We start from the raw sequence: 19,421 nt of genomic DNA, 5'->3' as shown, positions 1-19,421 counted from the left end.
AACATATTTAACTAAAAATTGTGATTGAAACAGTTTAGGTCTCCGCTAATAAGATTTTTTTTTAACCATTTCTGAGTTTTTTTAGGTATAGAAAATGTAAGCTGCTTAGATATAAAATAGTTCTTAGATAGTAAAAATTTTCTAAGATTTTGTCAGTTGATTCGTGATTGATAAAACAAAATTGTAGAATTGGCAAAAAAAACACAAACGTTTTTTAAAAAAAAACTGTTTCTGAGCCTAAAAAAGCTGTAGATTGATTAGTTCAACGAAACATGTTTTGTTCAAAACACGATAGAAGAGCATCAATAATGCTTATTTTTAGTTTTTTTAAAAAGTATATGGAAATTTAATTCAACGTGATGAATATTAGCTTCTCGCAAAATTTGCCAAACACCATTATGAAAGAGATTGGTCCTTTCTTAGACCAATCTCTTTATTACCAGTATTTGGCAAGTTTTTGTCAAACATTTAATCAGATCATTCTTGTTTCTGCCTTTGTGTATTGCTATCACTTTCACTTTTTTTTCAGGTTTTCCAACAACGCTGCTTGGCGTTTCCGTACATGTCTTATATGGTAACACGTTTCCTTCTTCTGAACTATGACAGGAAATTCGGACGGCAAGGCAACAAGAGGCAAGTCTCTCAATTAGACGGTATTGAGGGTTATTCCAATTATTTCAATTCAAGATCAGACATTGAAAAAAAACTTTTCAAAATTCCTTTTAATGCTAGCAGATATTGCTGTGACGTATGTTTTCATGCTTGAGTCAACCAGCGAAGTTGACCTGCCAAATATTTTTACATGCACTTGAAATCCCCCCCCCCCCCCCCCCCCACGGCTGAGTGGTGTTCTACTAATCTTTCTATTAAGCCAAATCTTTCACTTAAGCCAATCCCTTTTAATTTATCTGGAACTGACAGGTTACTATACTACTAGGCGATTGATGGTATTCAAATAGAGATTTCACCAGCCAAATTTTTGTTCATGAGCGGATTCGGTGATTGAAGAAACTTACCATTTTTTTAAATATCAGTTTTATGGTTTAAAATTTGACTCCAATTTAAAATATGATTTTTTAAACTACCTGTAGGATAAAACGGTCATTCGAGATTTAAAAGCAATACTCATTAAATCACGTTCCAGTTTCTGTACTGAACGCAGTTGAATCTTGTACAGAAAAAAAAACATTTCTGGTTGAGGCAACACAATTTGTTCAATACCTGTTTCTAAATTTACTCAAAAATATGTTCTGGCTCTCTAAGCGAACACAGATTATGCTCTCCTGGGTTGGTTTTTTATTCAGACCAGTTTTGGGGATCAAATAACAGATTTTTTTACCCCAACAATGATATTGACTTTCCGAGTTCAAACCCGCACTGGAGTTTTACGAGAAACATGTCAAAAATAGTTCCATTATAAGGGATTATAATTACACTCAGTAGCGGATTGGGGGGGGGGGGGGAATGGGAGCGCGCGCCGAAAAAACGCGATTTGTTTGTCAAAATTTTCTATAAAAAGGCTAAAAACGCCTTTTTTGGCCTGTTTTTTCAAAAACTTGCCTGCGACGCAGAAAATTTGGTCAAAATGGGGGTATTTATAGTGATTTGGGAGGGCTCAGAAAATCAATTCGGCCGGCGTAAAAAATAAAATATTATTTTCGACAATTTTCGACAAAATCCGTCCCCCACCCTCGAGAAAATCCTATATCCGCTCCTGATTACACTTTTAAAACTTGAATTGATTTTTAAACCTCAAAAAATTTAATTGGATTAAAATCAATTTAAAGTTCCGTTAAAAACCATTATAATGGAGAGTAATCTGTATAAATTAGATTCAATTTGTTTTCGAATATTGCAATGTGTTTCTCACAACGTATTTGATTTTGTATCCTACTCACTTTCATATTTTTTTTTCAAAAAAATATCCCTCTCACAATTAACACAATACGAGCCCTCCCCCCTCCCCCCTCCCCATACGAGCCCTTCCCCTCCCACATACTAACCCCTCCCCAAACTAATTCCCCTAAAACTTATCCTTTCTCCTCAATTAAACGTCAGGAATGATGTATGGGGGTAGTGCTACAAAGGGGGTGGGGGAGTTATTGAAATGTGGAGCGGGGGAAACTGAAATGTGTCCTGACGTTTGGAATTTTTCTTGAAAAAACCGGCCAAAATTGACGTTTTTACGGGGCTTTTTTGAAAGTTTGATCAAAAAGTTGTATAATTGCGTCGCATCGCTGAAAAATGACACCCGAGGGAAGTAGGGGTTGTCAAATGGGTTAAAAGTAAAAATAGAACAGCAAAATTTAAATTACTAAAAAAATCTATGAGAAAAAAAGGAACTATGAAGCGAAAAAATAGAAAACAAGGCAATCGTTTTTAAATCAAAATAAAGATAACCAATTACTGCAAGTAGCACATAACCTTCCGATCATAGTCTTACAAAAAACACCCAAAAAAAATTTTCGCAAGAAAAGTAAACATAACTGGTTCAATTCGAATTTTTAAACATTTGAATTTAAAACGAAAACTTCCCTCATCATGACCGATTGGCTAGCAACCGTCAATTTTGCAACTTACTGGAACGTTTTAAAACTTTGGACTAATTTTGGGAAAAAACCATATCAATCTTTTTTAATTTAATTAAAATCAATTGTTTAGGAAATTCAAGGAAAATGAAGTTAAATTGACATTGTCAATTATGACCCATGAAACTCCTGTGCGGAACGGTAAGTGAATTTTTCTTACCAGTGGTCATATTCTATAAGTTTTTGGGCTTAAAAATCCGTCAATTTAGCCATGTTGTACAGAACAAAAAGGGCTCTGGATAACTTACAAGTTTTAATGAAAACGTACCGAATTTATTCTCCAGTCACTTACGATTATTTTTTGGCAGTCTAAAAAATAAATTTAATTATAAATTTTAATTCGTAAAATCAGCTGAAAAAAAAACCTTTATAGAGCAATCGGCACAAGCAAGATTTCGAGGAGGAATAGCAAGACTATACGAACAGTTTTGTTTTTCCATTAGTTTGAAGAAACAATAGAGTTTTAATATAGGTGTGGTTTTTTCAAACTGTTTTCTTCTTGACAGAAATTTTTTCCATCTGAAATTTTTTATACCGACTCCCAAAAAATGAAAAAATACTTAAAACTGAGGTCTCATTTTTTATTCAGCCAAATTTAGGTTTTTTCTCTGAGCGTTTTGGCAACAGTTTCTAAAGCCATCTAATGGATAACATTGCTCGCTCTCATTTTCAATATGTTCCACATGTGATTATTTTTCGGGTTTTGGAAAATGCTTATTTGGCCAATTTGGATAAATTACGCGTTTTGTTTGCATTTTTAATTCAAAATATAATTATCACCAAACAGGAAGCTAAAAACATTCCTAGGAGCATGAAATTGCGCGTGAAACAAAAATTAGAATAATTATTTTTCTTTCATTTCTTTTTCGTTTGTTTGATCAAAATTTCTGCAGCAACTATTTTTCTCTTTAAGGGAGGTCGGAGAGTAGGGCAGTTGAAAGAATAACTTGTTTAATATCTCAATCAAGTTTTCAAAGTGAATTTTTAAATCTGCAGTATTGATTTTTCCGCACTCAGTCAAAAGAGAAAATAATCAATTTTATTAAAATTATAATTGTAATTTTATCAAAATTATAATTAATTATAAGCACCAAGTTTCGATGTCTAAACGATTTGTAATCCATTATAATGATAACATTTTTGTGGCGTCATGATAAGTTATAATCAATTATAATTGATTATAACGTTTCCGAAAATCTTTTATAATCTTTTATAATCAATTTTAATCTATTGTAAAAGGTTATAATCCTTTTTTTTGTCAAAACTTTCTGAACACAAAGATTTACCACGAAATTTTCATAGTGATACCTTCATTTTAATTGAAAGAATCTCGCGGTAGGTAAAATACAGTTGTTCTATATAAAACATGAAACTAAAGCAGTGTGCTGATATTTGTTTATCAAAAAAACTTAAATATGCATCATGAATCAGCTATAATCAAGAAGAAATGAAAAAAAAAATTATAAGTGTGAATTGATTTGAAAATTGATTAAAAAAAATTTTTCCGATTTTTCTCATAAGCCAGCGTCTACGTAAAACATAAAATAAAAGCTATTCAGGTGAAAGGTCAAAGACAAAATGAACAAACAAAAGGGATTATAAGCAATTATAATCAATTTCAATGGATTTTTCTGCAAAACAAATAAATTAGAAATTTGATTATAGTAATCGATTATAATCGATTATAATGTATTGTACTTGATTATAATTGATTTCAAAAAGAGAGGTTGTAATCAATTATTAATTGGTTTTAATCATTTTTTTCTCAATTTTGGTAAGACTGTACTAAAATCAAATTATAATCGATTATTAACGCTTGAAACTAGATGCGGGTTGTGGTAGATTACAATGCTATTTTAAAATCTGAAGAAAATGGACCTTTGGGCACATTTTTGGCCTATAGCCGAGAAAATGGAAATAAATTATCAAAAGAGTGATACAGTGTTACAAAATTTGCCTAGAGTGAACTGAACGAAGAAGTTTTAAATTTCCCACCGCATATTGAAAAAAAAACTGCAGCTAAAATTTTCATATCTGCTTTAAAATTATTGAAAAAAAATATGCCATTTAAGCGAAAAGTCTTTGATGAATCAAAATATTTAAAGAAGGATTCGAAAAATGTCCTAGCAAACAGTAGCAATCACACTCCGCAAAAAATCGTTCGAGGAAAAATCTACCAATAAATTTAAATATGCAAATTCGCTGAATTACAAGTTTTATGGACTTGAAAATTGTTTTTGGGAAAAAATTCCAATAACGCTGTTAACTTTGCCAGCAATTGCACAAGCACATAGAAAACAGTATGACTTCCGCTTTGTTGTTTTTGGGTATACAAAACAATTAACCAATTTCATTGCTAAGCCACCTTGACCTTCCAATCTTCCACTTTGTGCTCTGAGCTATGGTTGTAATCAAACAAAGCAATTGCTCTTTATTCCTATGACTAAATATTTTAAAATTTTGTTTCTCAAAGTAATCTTAAAAACTCAATAATTGCCACAAAATACAAAAAAATATCCAGAAAACATAAGAGATATATAGACCAACCTCTAAAATCGGCTTACTCCAATGCTTTCAACAACAAACAATTTCTTTTACAAACAAATGTTCATGTTTTGTCTAATAATCAGCTTAGTTACAACCAATATGGCTTTAGAATCTCATGATTTACATTGGACACAATTCTTATTTTCATCTTATTTTTCTACAAACGTGTGGGAAAAAATAGGTTGCCGTATCAATATTGAATCCAACAAAACGGTTCAGGACAATTACGTATGAACTTTAAATTAATATAATAAATTTAGTAATTTGAGACTTTCTGGAATTTTAATGAAAATTGTTGTTGTTCCGACTTTTGATACGAAAGTAACGGAATATTTGTGCTCGGGGTGGGTTTTTTTTTTCTTCAGACAAATTTCGACTTTTTAACTAGCCGTTTTTGACAAAATTTTTTTATATCATTCAAAAGCTATTGTTGTCCTGAGCCTAAATTTGAAAAGATATTTCACCTGTGATCATTTTTCGTAAAGTTATGGGGGTTTAAAGATTGCCATTTTGGCCAATTTGGGACAATTAACGCGCGATATATTTCGCGCTATTAACGCGTAAGGGGAGATTTAATATGCGTTAGAAATCGTTCCAAATTGGTTGAACGAAGCTTATTTGCCATAATTGATTTGTTACAAGGAACAAAATCTATCTTTTTGTACTTTATATGGCGTGTGGGGGGATGATTTTCATTAAAAAAAAATTCAAATTTTAGAAGAAAAAAAATTCATTTTATTTTATTTCATTTAATTTTTTTATGTTTTACTGCTGCTCCATAAACCTTAAAAGGCAGTCGGAACATTCAGGGCTTCGCCCTGATACGAGCAGTCTTGTTGTTCCGACTTTCGATACGAAAGTAACGGAATATTTGTGCTCGGGGTGGGTTTTTTTTTCTTCAGACAAATTTCGACTTTTTGACTAGCCGTTTTTGACGGAATTTTTTTATATCATTCGAAAAGTATTGTTGACTTGAGCTCAAATTTGAATAGATATTTCACCTGTGATTATTTTTCGTAAAGTTATGGGGGTTTAAAGATTGCCATTTTGGCCAATTTGGGACAATTAACGCGCGATATATTTCGAGCTATTAACGCGTAAGCGGAGAGTTAATCCGTCTTAGAAGTCGTTCCAAATTGGTTAAAGGAAGCCTTTTTACCATAATTGATTTGTTACAAGGAGCGAAATTTATCCTTTTTTTACTTTGTATGGCGTGTGGGGGGATGATTTTCATGAAAAATTTCAAATTTTAGAAAAAAAATTTTCATTTTATTTTTTCTTACCTTTAATTTCTTAATATTTCTGCTCCATAAGCCTTAAAAGGCAGTCGGAACATTCAGGGCTTCGCCCTGATACGAGCAGTCTTGTTGTTTTTATAAGCAAAAGGAAACTTGAGTAAATAATACAGTACTCGATTTGGTGTACTGCAAAGTACAATTTTTGAACTTCATTTTTCAATTTAAACCTTAACTACTTGAATGATTTTTAAGCCGAAACGTGCAAAAGTGACCTTATGCAGCTATATGAGAAACGTTGTTAAAAACTGTCACTTTTTTCTTAAAAATAATTCAGTACAAACAAAACTGAATTGATCATATTTAGCAGGAAACATCAAAAGAGAAGCCACGATGCAATTTCAGTTTTGTATTAGATGATTAACACAGAAAAAACAAACAAGTAAAACCCAAAAAGAAACAAGACTGCTCGTATCAGGGCGAAGCCCTGAATGTTCCGACTGCCTTTTAATATTTAAGGAGCAGTAATAACCTATAAAAATAAAATGTAATAAAATAAAATGAAATTTTTTTTTCTAAAATTTTAATTATTTTTTTGAAAATCATCCCCCCAGACGCCATATAAAGTACAAAAGGATAGATTTTGCTCCTTGTAACAAATCAATTATGGCAAATAAGCTTCTTCCAACCAATTTGGAACGATTTCTAAGACGGATTAAATCTCCGCTTGCGCGTTAATAGCGCGAAATATATCGCGCGTTAATTGTCACAAATTGGCCAAACTGGCAATCTTTAAACCCCCATAACTTTACGAAAAATGATCACAGGTGAAATATCTTTTCAAATTTAGGCTCAGGACAACAATACCTTTTGAATGATATTAAAAAATTTTGTCAAAAATGGCTAGGTAAAAAGTCGAAATTTGTCTGAAGAAAAAAAAACCCACCCCGAGCACAAATATTCCGTTACTTTCGTATCGAAAGTCGGAACAAATAGAAGAAGTGGAAGAAAACCGCAGCTAAATAATTTAAGAATAACTCCTGATTCGTTGCCTGCGTTCCAATCAGAAATGAAAACCATATTCTTAAAAAAGACCTGCGGAATCATAACGATTAGAATCACTACAGAATTAGTTGACTTTCAAATTACTCAGACTTTTGATGAACGTTTTTTTGTTGAACATTTAATGAGCCGGAAAGTTTCATAAGTTAAATTTAGATGAAGCGCGATAACTGTTGTTCTAATAAAATTTATCATGTATATGGGTAATATACTAAAAACAATTTTGCATGATTTACACTTGCATCATGTTAATAGCTACCATTTTTCAAAAATGTTAATTTAATGTAAATTTAGGGAAATCGGAACTTTTTTGAGGTTTTGTGCGGATACGAGCTGTCTCGGTTGTTTCCGAATCAAATAATTGAAGTGAGTGACCTGAAGCAAACACATAATTTATTGTATTTTTTTTGCAAAATGTAGGAATTCGAAACATGGGATAATGAACGCGCGATTTATTTCTTTATTTAGGACTTCACTACAAGCATTTTTGTTTGTGTTTTTTACTTGGCATCAACTCGAACTAAAACAAACAATTAGCCGAAACTACACTCGAGTTCCCGTCAATTGACCCGGAATTATGCCAGGACTATTAACTGGCTTTCAATCACTAACACGCATAAATCACTTTTAATTTATAATTTGTACAACAATTTTACATAGGCTGGAACTTTTATCTATCATGTTCAAATTATACTTTGTGGCTTAAGAAACTTTTTCCTTGAGTTTTCAAATACATGGTTTTCGCGTGCTTCTCAAGTAGCTGATAAAATTTTTCACTGCTGCAACTCACAGATCAACATTACGAGGTCAAACTGTGCATTCTGTGCATTGTAAGCGGATTCTTCTTTTTTTCACTAATTTCTTTTGATAGATGCGATAAATTTTTAACATATTTGAGGACTTTCTCTGGAATCCAGGAACATAAAGACACAAAATTGTGCGTCTATCCAGTGCACAGTTTGGCCTCGTAATGAAGGGCAAACCTTTTTGTTTCGGATGAATGATTGTATGGTTGTTTTCGGTTCATTGATGTGTTTCCGACATTTGGAGGACAAAATGTACACTGCACCAGTTGGGCGCAAATCTAGGTATTTGTAGGTCTCTGGAGAAAAGAGACAAGTGTTCAAACAATTTTTTCGGAACAAAAAAACCGAAAAATCGAAAGAAAATCAAAAAGAGCGGCTTTGTTGCAGAATCCGCTTATAACTCACAAAGTACACATTTCGGCCTCGTAAATGAAAATGAAGAAAATTTAGAACAAAGGCGTGTTTCGAAATGGCAAGGTCAGCTAATTGTTTCGACTTTCGATACGAAAATAACGGAATATTTGTGCTCGGGTGGGTTTTTTTTCTTCAGACAAATTTCGACTTTTCAACTAGCCATTTTTGACGAAATTTTTTTTTATCATTCGAAAGGTATTGTTGTCCTGAGCTCAAATTTGAAAAGATATTTCACCTGTGATCATTTTTCGTTAAGTTACGGGGGTTTAAAAATTGCCATTTCGGCCAATTTGGGACAATTAACGCGCGATATATTTCGCACTATAACGCGTAAGCGGAGAGCTAATCCGTCTTAGAAATCGTTCCAAATTGGTTGAAAGAAGCTTATTTGCCATAATTGATTTGTTACAAGGAGCGTAATCTATTCTTTGGATCTTTATATGGCGTGTGGGGGAATGGTTTTCATTAAAAAAATTCAAATTTAAGAAAAAAAATGTCATTTTTTTTTCATTTAATTTTTTAATGTTATTACTGCTCCATAAACCTTAAAAGGCAGTCGGAACATTCAGGGCTTCTGTCGATATAAGGAGGGGAGGGTAGAAACCAAAAGTTTATTCAAATAAAAAAGTTAATGAACTGAAAAAAACTTGACATTAATTTACTAAACAGAAAGCGTGTTTACGTTGCGACAGTAGATGCTACTGTTCAAAAAACATCTGCCCAAAACAAAAAAAATCAAACTGTCTATAACTAAAGGTTGAAAGACTCTTTTTCTACCATCCAAGGAGGAAGTTAAACTTTAATTTTGGTGTAATTAAGACGGGCTCAACAAATACTTGGTTATTGTTCCGACTTTCGATACGAAAGTTACGGAATATTTGTGCTCGGGGTGGGTTTTTTTTTCTTCAGACAAATTTCGACTTTTTACCTAGCCATTTTTGACGCATTTTTTTAATATATCATTCGAAAACTATTGTTGTCTTGAGCTTAAATTTGAAAAGATATTTGACCTGTGACCATTTTTCGTAAAGTTATGGGGGTTTAAAGATTGCCATTTTGGCCAACTTGGGATAATTAACGCGCGATATATTTCGCGCTATTAACGCGTAAGGGGAGATTTAATATGCGTTAGAAATCGTTCCAAATTGGTTGAACGAAGCTTATTTGCCATAATTGATTTGTTACAAGGAACAAAATCTATCTTTTTGTACTTTATATGGCGTGTGGGGGGATGATTTTCATTAAAAAAAAATTCAAATTTTAGAAGAAAAAAAATTCATTTTATTTTATTTCATTTAATTTTTTTATGTTTTACTGCTGCTCCATAACCCTCAAAAGGCAGTCGGAACATTCAAGGCTTAGCCCTGATACGAGCAGTCTTGTATGTATTGATTTTTGATTGAATTTTTAATGTAATTTTGAATAACTTTCTGATTTTCTGCAATTGTTTTTTTAAACAAAAACACAAAAATCAATAAAACTATTCACAAGCTTGAACCCAAAACACAGCCTCGAAGCGTATGACATCAACCATTTTGTTTAAAAACAAACAACTATCAATTAATTTTTGAGTTGTTGAAAGCGTTTTTTCAAAAATTTTTCAAATGCAAAACGTTTCCGGAAACCCTGAAGCCGCTAAGATAATACAAAAAGACAAGAAAGATAACCAAAACAACCATGCAATTTTTATATCAATTTTTATCGCCATTTTTTGCCGAGTTTTTTGAGAAGGTGATTTTCAATTTTTTGACCATTTTCTTGTCAAACGTTATAGACTCAGTCAAAAATATTTGTATTTAGATCAAACCGAAACACTATAGACGCTATTGTATTGCTCGTGAAAACAAATAGGCTTCGTCGGAAAGATCAAACCATTTTGACACGATACACTTTCATATACATGAAAAAAGACTTTTGATACATGTGACCACTCTATTTTGCTGCAGAAATGCAAGTCATATGGACGGAAATGATCTACTTTGCACTTACTGAAATCGTATTAAGCAAACAAAAATTAAAATATCAACGCAAAAGTCTTAATCAAACTACCAAAATTGTTTTGCTCATGCGGATCGTAGTCATTAAACAATTTCTTCATTGAGAAGTCTTAGAAAAAGTAGTTTTTGGTTAAAAAGCAATAAATCAAACTAATTTTAAAAAATTGAAACAATGGTTTTTGGTAAAAAACAGCTGCCCAATTTTTTTTTCAAATAAAACAGTGAAAAGGAAAATAGACGTTTCAAATATCTTTGAAGATGAAGTTGATTTCGGAAAACACAATAATACTTTGACAAAAAAAATAAGCCAAAACTCTGGGCATTTTGAAAGGTCTGGGCATTTTTAAACTTTGGCCTTAAAAATTTTGTTCAGTCAATTTTCGAAAATGGGGTTCTAGTTTAGGCATCCAAAAAAATTGAAACAATTTAGCTAAAAAAGAAGAAATTTGAATCATTCAAACAAAAAAATCAACAAAATAAAAGTTTAAATGATAACAAAACCATTTAAATGATTACAAAACCATGAAATCCTATATGTGAATGCTAGCCTGAAATTTCAATTACAATTACAATAAAAATGCAACAAAACATTTCAGCTGAAAAAAAGGTTGATTGCATAAAAAAACTCAATTTCTGCTAGAAAATGCGCCTTCTTCAACAGTTTGCTTTTTTTGTTGCCTAAATAGAAAAGTTTTCAAGCTGATACTGACTAGATAGGTAGGGTGGTTCGCAGCGTAGCCATAATAAGTCTGAAAAAATCTTCTCCGCTGTTTTTCGACAACATTTTTGGAACTATTTTTTCTGGTGAACCACTAAACTGTAATTCTAACAAACGGTAAAATTTTTCCCATTCTATCGCTTCCTATTTGTGAGCAATTTGAGCTTTCATCCCAAGTTTTTCCTCAATTACAAGGTATCCACGAAAATATTTTTAGTTCTCGCTCAGAGACGACTGAATACAAGCTAGATTTCGTCTTATGACGCTCTCTCGAGTGATATTTTTGTTTAAAAAAATTAATATAATTTTGTTTGTGTAATGATTTCACTTTGATCATTTGAAATTATTAGTCAACATTTATAAATTATGGGCTTCATTCTGGTAAGAAAAAAAACAGTCTTGTTTGAATTACGGTTTTTGCTTAAGAATTTACTCTTTTTTGAAGCTGGCAACTGCAGCATTTTTCACTGAATGGCACCAACTTGGACACTTTTTTTACTATCTTAGTTCAAAACTTGGATAGTGTACGGTTTAAATCTCTGAATAGCCTCAAGTTTTTCTTTTCATCAGTTTTTTTATTTCATCTGAATAGTATTGTTTGTTCACACATGCGCTTGTTCAGGAATTGAGTCGATTTGATGGAACAAAGTCGTCATCGACATCAATCTCTATTTTGTCACCCGAAGCCACCCTTCGTTCTTAGTCACTTTGAAATAGATTTTTGATACTTTTTCACACTAAATGAGTTTAATTCAATTTGCGACCAAAACAAGAATGTAATTCTGATACACGTTGTCTCGTACCGAAAAAGTACCAAAAATACCAAACATGGAAAAAAAAGGCATTCCATACACATACCCTGGGGTTAAATGTTCTTCCTACTTTTCAATTAAAACGTGTATACTTTTACCCAATAGTTCATATGATAGTTCAATTTAGCAAGCTCATAAAATCAGGGTATAAAAATATTTTACTCCAATCTCCAGAGCGATTTGGGTTCTATCATCGGCAAATTTTTATTTCGGTAGTCTTGAAATTTAATCTGTCACTAACTCAACAGAATTTACTGCATTTTTTAAAGTTGTTAATCGGCCATCCTCTTTGTAAATATTGAAAGCATAGAGCACAAAATTGCTGTTTCAGAATTGAAACTGAATCCGCTAAATTACCTCTGCTTTGTTTTGAAGCGCCCCTTTGGTCAAAAATAATTACTTCCTTGGTCCCATTTAATTGACATTGGCATCTTGCGGTTCCTGTATTTTGAAAATGCATCATTTCCTTATTCAAACTAATATTGACTGTTTACTCTTGCTGTTGGTAATTTGGTTAAGAACTGGTTATTAAATTGGATTTTTCTGAATATTACCGGCAAAAAAATTAGTTTACCTTTATTATGATTTTTGGAAAAACAATCCTATTTGTTTAGCAAGACAATCCCGCGTTTTCATTGATTTTGTTTCCCCAGGTGAAAGTGAAAAAAGAAATTTCCGAAACAGTAAGATTTACAACTCTGCTCCGAAGAAGTGTGCCTGATTAAGAAAAACATCACTTTTGGGATTGGAATTATTTTACGACTTTTTCCCCTTCCTAAAGCTCTCCTGGGAACTGGGAAAATTGAACCAGGAAATTGGCCTTACATAAATCTTATGTTAGATTTCAAAATTAACTTATTCTTTCCAAAATTTAACTGTCGTTTATTAGGTATTCTTACCGAACAAATATCGTTTAAAAATAAAACGATTTCTACTTGAAAAAGAACGTTATCGAGTTCAGTTTTGAAACCCAGAGTTGTGATTTCTATCAGATGTTTGTTGTTTTCCTTAATTCTAAAGTTACAGGCTTTTGGTAATATTTTTTATAGCTGCGAGGCATTTCAAATAATTGCGGCTTTTCTTTATTTTTTCTTCTTATCGTAGATTGTATTAATTTTTGTTTTTTTTTTCTGCGCAAACTTCTGGGAAAATTTGCAATTCAATTTGGTCTCTCGAAATCCCGTGGGTTTTGATGCCTGTAATCTTCCGGGGTTTTCACGCCTCTTTTTAAGCCGTCCACTCTGCTTTTCTTTCAACCCATTAATTCTCTAATCATGGTTTTCTCATACCCATTACCCCTGCAACCTTTCAACTGGCCATTAGCACCATTGTCAAAAGTCATAACTAGCTCTAATGGTCCAAAAATAATTTAATCAAATTTCTACACTTCTGCTAATTTTTATCATAAAACTCTTTTATGCTTAATACTTATTTCTTACCACTTCTAACTCACCAATCTTTTTGATTAGAGTTATAATTCAATTGGTAACTTTCAAACCATTTCTCAAAAATTTATTTCGATAGTTATAACGCAAATAAAAATCCCCATTTATATCAAAATTAATTTTTGTCAGCCATTTGATTGCTACAGCGAAGCTTGTTATACAGTCACGTTCAATATGTGTTTGGAAAAGCATCTTTCAAACCAATTCAACCCAAAAAACAACAAAAGTGGTGTTGCATATGGCTGCAAAGCTTCTATTTGAAAAGTTAAGCAGTTGAGGTCAAGGCCTGTTTTTAATAGAAAATTAAAGTTAATTTGATGTTTAAAAAGTGCCTTCACAAAAAGCTTCCATGACGATATTTGATTCTTCTGTGAGAAAAATTCAACCTGGACTACGCTTTGGAAAAAAAACTTTGCTGCACAAAGTTGTTGAATGGGAACTTTTAGAATGAGCGTAGAAAGGATTTTGAAACGCGAAAAAGAATTTCACACGTTATTGTTCCGACTTCGATACGAAAGTAACGGAATATTTGTGCTCGGGTCGGTTTTTTTTTCTTCAGACAAATTTCGACTTTTTAACTAGCCATTTTTGACGGAATTTTTTTTATATCATTCGAAAAGAATTGTTGTCCTGAGCTCAAATTTGAAACAATATTTTAGCTGAGATCATTTTTTTGTAAAGTTATGGGGGTTTAAAGATTGCCATTTTGGCCATTTTGACCAATTTGGGACAATTAACGCCCGATATAATTCGCGCTATTAACGTGTAAGCGGAGATTTAATCCGTCTTATAAATCGTTCCAAATTGGTTGAACGAAGCTTATTTGCCATAATTGATGTGTTACAAGGAACGAAATCTCTCTTTTTGTTTTTTATATGGAGTGTGGGGGGATGATTTTCATAAAAAATTTCAAATTTAAAAAAAAATTTCATTTTATTTTATTTCATTTAATTTTTTTATGTTATTACTGCTGCTCCATAAACCTTAAAAGGCAGTCGGAACTTTCAGGGCTTCGTCCTGATACGAGCAGTCTTGTTTGTTTTGCACAAATTTGTTAAATGGGAACTTTTAGAATGAGCGTAGAAAGGATTTTGAAACGCGAAAAAGAATTTCACGCGTTATTGTTCCTACATTCGATACAAAAGTAACGGAATATTTGTGCTCGGGATGGTTTTTTTTTCTTCAGACAAATTTCGATTTTTTAAATTAGCCATTTTTGACGGAACTTTTTTATATCATTCAAAACGTATTGTTGTCCTGAGCTTAAATTTGAAAAGATATTTCACCTGTGATCGTTTTTCATAATGTTATGAGGGTTTAAAGATTGCCATTTTGGCCATTTTGACCAATTTGGGACAATTAACGCGCGATATAATTCGCGCTATTAACGCGTAAGCGGAGATTTAATCCGGCTTATAAATCGTTCCAAATTGGTTGAAAAAAATTTATTTGCCATATTTGATTTGTTACAAGGAACGAAATCTATCCTTTTGTACTTTATATGGCGTGTGGGGGGATGATTTTCATTAAAAAAAATTCACATTTTAGAAAAAAAAATTTCTTTTGTTTTATTTCATTGAATTTTTTAATGTTATTAGTGCTCCATACACCTTAAAAGGCAGTCGGAACATTCAGGGCTTCGTCCTGATACGAGCAGTCTTGTTTGTTTTAGCTCGAGTTGATGCCAAGTAAAAAACACAAACAAAAATGCTCGTAGTCCTAAATAAAGAAATAAATCGCGCGTTCATTATCCCATGTTTCGAATTCCTACATTTTACAAAAAATACAATAAATTATGTGTTTGCTTCAGGTCACTCACTTCAATTATTTGATTCGAATTCGATACTGAATTCTTTTTAAAACTTTGCATAATTTCTCCTCGCCCGATTGTGGAGTTTTTGTCGTACGCCAAGATTTTGTAACTATTTTTTGAGACTTAGAATTAGTACAAACCTATATGTTCTAAAATAGACAGCCCGGCGTGACGTACAGAAGTTGTAGTGGAGGAACAGAAATTTATCTAGAAGAACGTAAGTCTTTGGATCCATTTTTTTGGTCAAATCAAGGGTGTGTTTAGCGGTGGGGTGGGTTTAACCGTTACTCTTTTTTCAAAAATTAACTACCCCTACCCCTGACCACTTTTGTATAATTTACAACATCATCTTTAGCTCACCCATGGCTTAAACACTAAATACTTATTGAACGTGATTTTATTTCAATAAGGTTTATTTTCATTTGAGTAAAAAGGCTTCGTCTGTTAAAGATCTCTTTTGATCTACTTTGAGATTCAAATTACTTGTGATTCAAACTTTACTGCTGTTTTGTGAAATAATACAAAGAATACAGCGAACATGGAGGTTTCGTACGAGACTTTGAACAACAACGAAGGCACCCTTCTGATGGACACGAGAGCTGAGAAGAGCTTCAGGTCCACGTACACTCTAATCGGACTCTCATTGGCCATAACTGGACTGGACATTTGCTACAGTGCAGAACTGGTGTATGCCAGTCCTCTCATTCTCAAGTACCACGTGCCAGAGTACCTCATGAGCTTCACTTGGGCATTCAGGTCACGTGACTTTTTAATCACTTACCTAATGAGTAGTTTTTTGACAAGAAACAACACCTGTGTCAAATGTTTTTTTTGTAAATTCACGTTTATTACTTTCATTCCATATATAAAATTTTAGGAATTAGCAATTAAAATCAGTCAAAATGATATTCAACCGTTGATAGAACGATGAAAAAATCTAAAATTTACGTGTTTATGTCATTGAATTGTTATAGATAAAAACAATTTCGAATTTATTTTTTGTTAACTTCATACTTTGAAAGCACAAGTCAAATAAGGGAAACTTAGAATACATTTTGTTTTTAATTCCTCTGAGTGTAAAAATTAATGTGATTTTGTCTTTGTTCAGCCCAATTCTGGGGTTCTTCCTAACCCCCCTGCTGGGATCTCTAAGCGACACGTGTAACCTCAAGTACGGCAAACGGAGACCGTTCATCGTGCTGCTTGCAGTCATCATTATAGTGGGGGCTCTGTTTCTGTCCCAGAGTGGCAATGTCATCATCTACTTCACGGGGAGGGGGCCTCTAAACAGCACCCAGATAGACGCCGTCCCTACCAGAGACCAGTTCCAGAGGAGTGGCAACGTGTATGACAGCTCCTACACGAGTCTCGTTGTCGTATTCACTGTTGTAGGTGAGAAACCACTAACCAAGTCAAGACCTAACTCCAACTACTTGAGTTACTTAACCCTGCCCCTCCCCCCCCCCCTAAAGCCGATTTGGCGTCGTGGGCATTAAACTGATCCGAAATAACTTTTTATTAACATTTTTTTCATTCATCTGCTTTTGTTTATTTCTTTTTCTTCATCAGTTTTGAAAGAGTTATGAAGGTATTCATTTTTCGTGGCTTATTTCAATTTGATCAATTCAATTCTAATCAAAACAACTACATAAACTACAAAAAATACGAACCTAATTTTTTAAAGTTTAATAATTTGATGTTAAACTGTTTCTGCTGTATAATGCAAACGTTTGCTGCTGAGTTTAATATAATCCTGAAAAATTTTTCTGGTAATCATGGAAAACATTTTGTAATATATTTTCTCGAGAGAACGGAATGTTAATGTTAATTGAACTTTTGTAGCTGTAATGTTATTTTATGCTACACTAACTCGGTAGAGAAATGCGGAGCATATAGCGGGGCAAAAAGCGGAGCATATTCTATATTCATACTTCCCCAACGCTTTTGGAGCAATAACCTCGAGGGCATGATATTAGACCCAATTCGTGACGTGTTTAATGAACAGTCAAAAACTGATACATTTAAATCTCATGTAAGCATGAACCATGCGCCATAATTACAAATAGTGAGTTTTTAGAAATAGTGGCATTCTTTTTGGCTTACTTTTCGGTGACTAGATTACAAAAATAGTGGCATAGTTAAATTATAGCGGCATTTTTTTTCTCTAGCGTTTGATGCGCCTTCAGCAGAAGTTGCAATCTTGTCAAAAATGCCCTCCCTTGTGCGCGTAAATCTCCACAAACCGAATCGTAAAAATATTGACTTTCAAACAGTTGAATTACAGAGCGTTTTCTCGGCAAAACTAACACTGGAAATCTATAATTTTAAAGTTTTCAAAACGTATTTCATCATCGGTAAGATCGGCCACAAAAAACTGCATAACTCAAAGCAAGCTGCAAAAATGGCCAGTATTTGTCCTTGAGACAAATTGCTCTTTTTAAAGGCCAGCCTTAATCAAGGCTGAACCAAATTAGAGCAAAAAGACGGTTAAAATAGGTTTTGGGTGGATCGAACCTGGTTACGGAGCATCCCATCAAGTTCGGGGCATATTTGAGTGCTAGAAAGGAAATGACCTAGGCAGGATTCGAACCGGCGCCGAACCCGCCGGGACGCACCATGTATACGCTTGGCTACTGTTCCTAAATGCATTTATACTCTCGCACATTTGCGTTTATATTTGCGCTGCAACATCCTCCACCCCTAAACAAGGAAGAACGGGAGCGAATAACGGTTTTTATGTCGGCGGATCTCGCGCATCCGTCCTTGCCATAGTGCAGTCTTAGAATATGTGCGAGTGGATAATGTCCACGTGGAGTGTCAGGCTCTATGACCCAAGCCAAGTCGCCGGCTTTCAACTTAACATCTGACTGGTTGTGCCACTTTGCCCTCCTATTGAGGGAAGGAACGTATTCCCGCATCCACCGTGTCCATATTGCGTTAGCGTATGATTGCGCTCTGGCGAACCGCTTCTTATGGTCGAAGTTTTCTTCGAAACTTAGCGACGGAAAACTCGCTGCGTGTTGACCAAGGATAAAATGATTTGGGGTCAACGCCTCTAGATCTAGCGGATCGGAACTAACGGCTGTTATCGGTCTAGCGTTAAATGATTGCTCAACAAGGCACAGCGTGGTTCCTAGAACCTCCTCAGTTACTCTCCTGTTGCCTAGGATGTCATACAAAACGCGCTTGACACTCCGAACTAATCGCTCCCAGGAGCCACCATGGTGCGGTGCGCTGGGTGGATTGAGTTTCCACTTGATCCCACCTCGTTTAAGCAACGAGATTAAATCCCTACCTAATTTCAAGGCGTCATCCCTGTTTTGAAAAGAATCCAGATAATCATCCAAATAAAATTTCTGGACAACAGCCAAAGCAGCTTCGGGGTACTCAGCTTGATTATCCGATGCAGTCTTCTGAAAAGCAAAATTCGCACAATTCGGCGAGTCACGAGCACCAAAAATGTGACGCGTATATTGGTGAACTACCACACTTGATGTGGGGTCCTCCCGCCACAAAAAACGAAGAGAAGGTTGATCTTCTTCACGTACTCCAACCTGTAAAAACATCCCTTCAATGTCAGCTGAAACGGCGTATTTATGCTGACGGAATCTTAACAGTACAAAAATGAGGTTTTGAAGGAGATCCGGGCCAACCAACAGAGATTTGTTCAAGGAAGCGCCATGACACTTCGATGCCCCATTGAGGACTCGGCGCACCTTATCGGGTTTATTCGGGTTCAACACCGGGTGATGCGGGAGATACCACTCACGATCGGCTCGTGATTTGGGATCGTGTGCCTTAACGGTTATGACATATCCTTTTTGTATATCTTCTCTAATTGTTTCGGCGTATTTTTCACGGAGCGACGGATCCTTATCTAACCTCTTTTCCAAAGATTTTAATTGAGCTAAGGAGGAAAAATAGTTATTCGGTAAAGTACTTTCTTTATCGTTCCAAAGCATTGGTACAATGTACCTCTCACCA

At 34.0% G+C, this 19,421-nt stretch overlaps 3 protein-coding genes across 4 annotated transcripts in view; 2 read left to right on the top strand and 1 right to left on the bottom strand.

Annotated features, from left to right (window-relative positions):
* Positions 1–19,421, bottom strand: part of LOC134844719 (stress-70 protein, mitochondrial-like) — a 531,301-nt gene that overhangs the window by 118,181 nt on the left and 393,699 nt on the right.
* Positions 1–19,421, top strand: part of LOC134843663 (zinc finger FYVE domain-containing protein 9-like) — a 412,805-nt gene that overhangs the window by 114,933 nt on the left and 278,451 nt on the right. The window lies entirely within an intron of this gene.
* Positions 2,676–19,421, top strand: part of LOC134843686 (solute carrier family 45 member 4-like) — a 62,013-nt gene continuing 45,267 nt past the window's right edge. Inside the window, exons 1-3 of one of the 2 annotated variants that reach the window (XM_063859908.1) lie at positions 2,676–2,729; positions 15,964–16,193; positions 16,546–16,829. In XM_063859908.1, coding sequence (XP_063715978.1) covers positions 2,709–2,729; positions 15,964–16,193; positions 16,546–16,829 — 535 coding nt within the window. In that variant the 5' untranslated portion in view covers positions 2,676–2,708. Of the gene's footprint in view, positions 2,730–12,680; positions 13,749–15,847; positions 16,194–16,545; positions 16,830–19,421 lie in introns of those variants that run through there. The other variant, XM_063859909.1, reaches the window with a different exon arrangement.

This window comes from Symsagittifera roscoffensis, chromosome 4 (assembly GCF_963678635.1).
Source record: "Symsagittifera roscoffensis chromosome 4, txSymRosc1.1, whole genome shotgun sequence".
NCBI lineage: Eukaryota > Metazoa > Xenacoelomorpha > Acoela > Convolutidae > Symsagittifera > Symsagittifera roscoffensis.
Note: the sequence above shows the minus strand (reverse complement) of the source record. Positions and strands in the feature narration are given on the sequence as shown.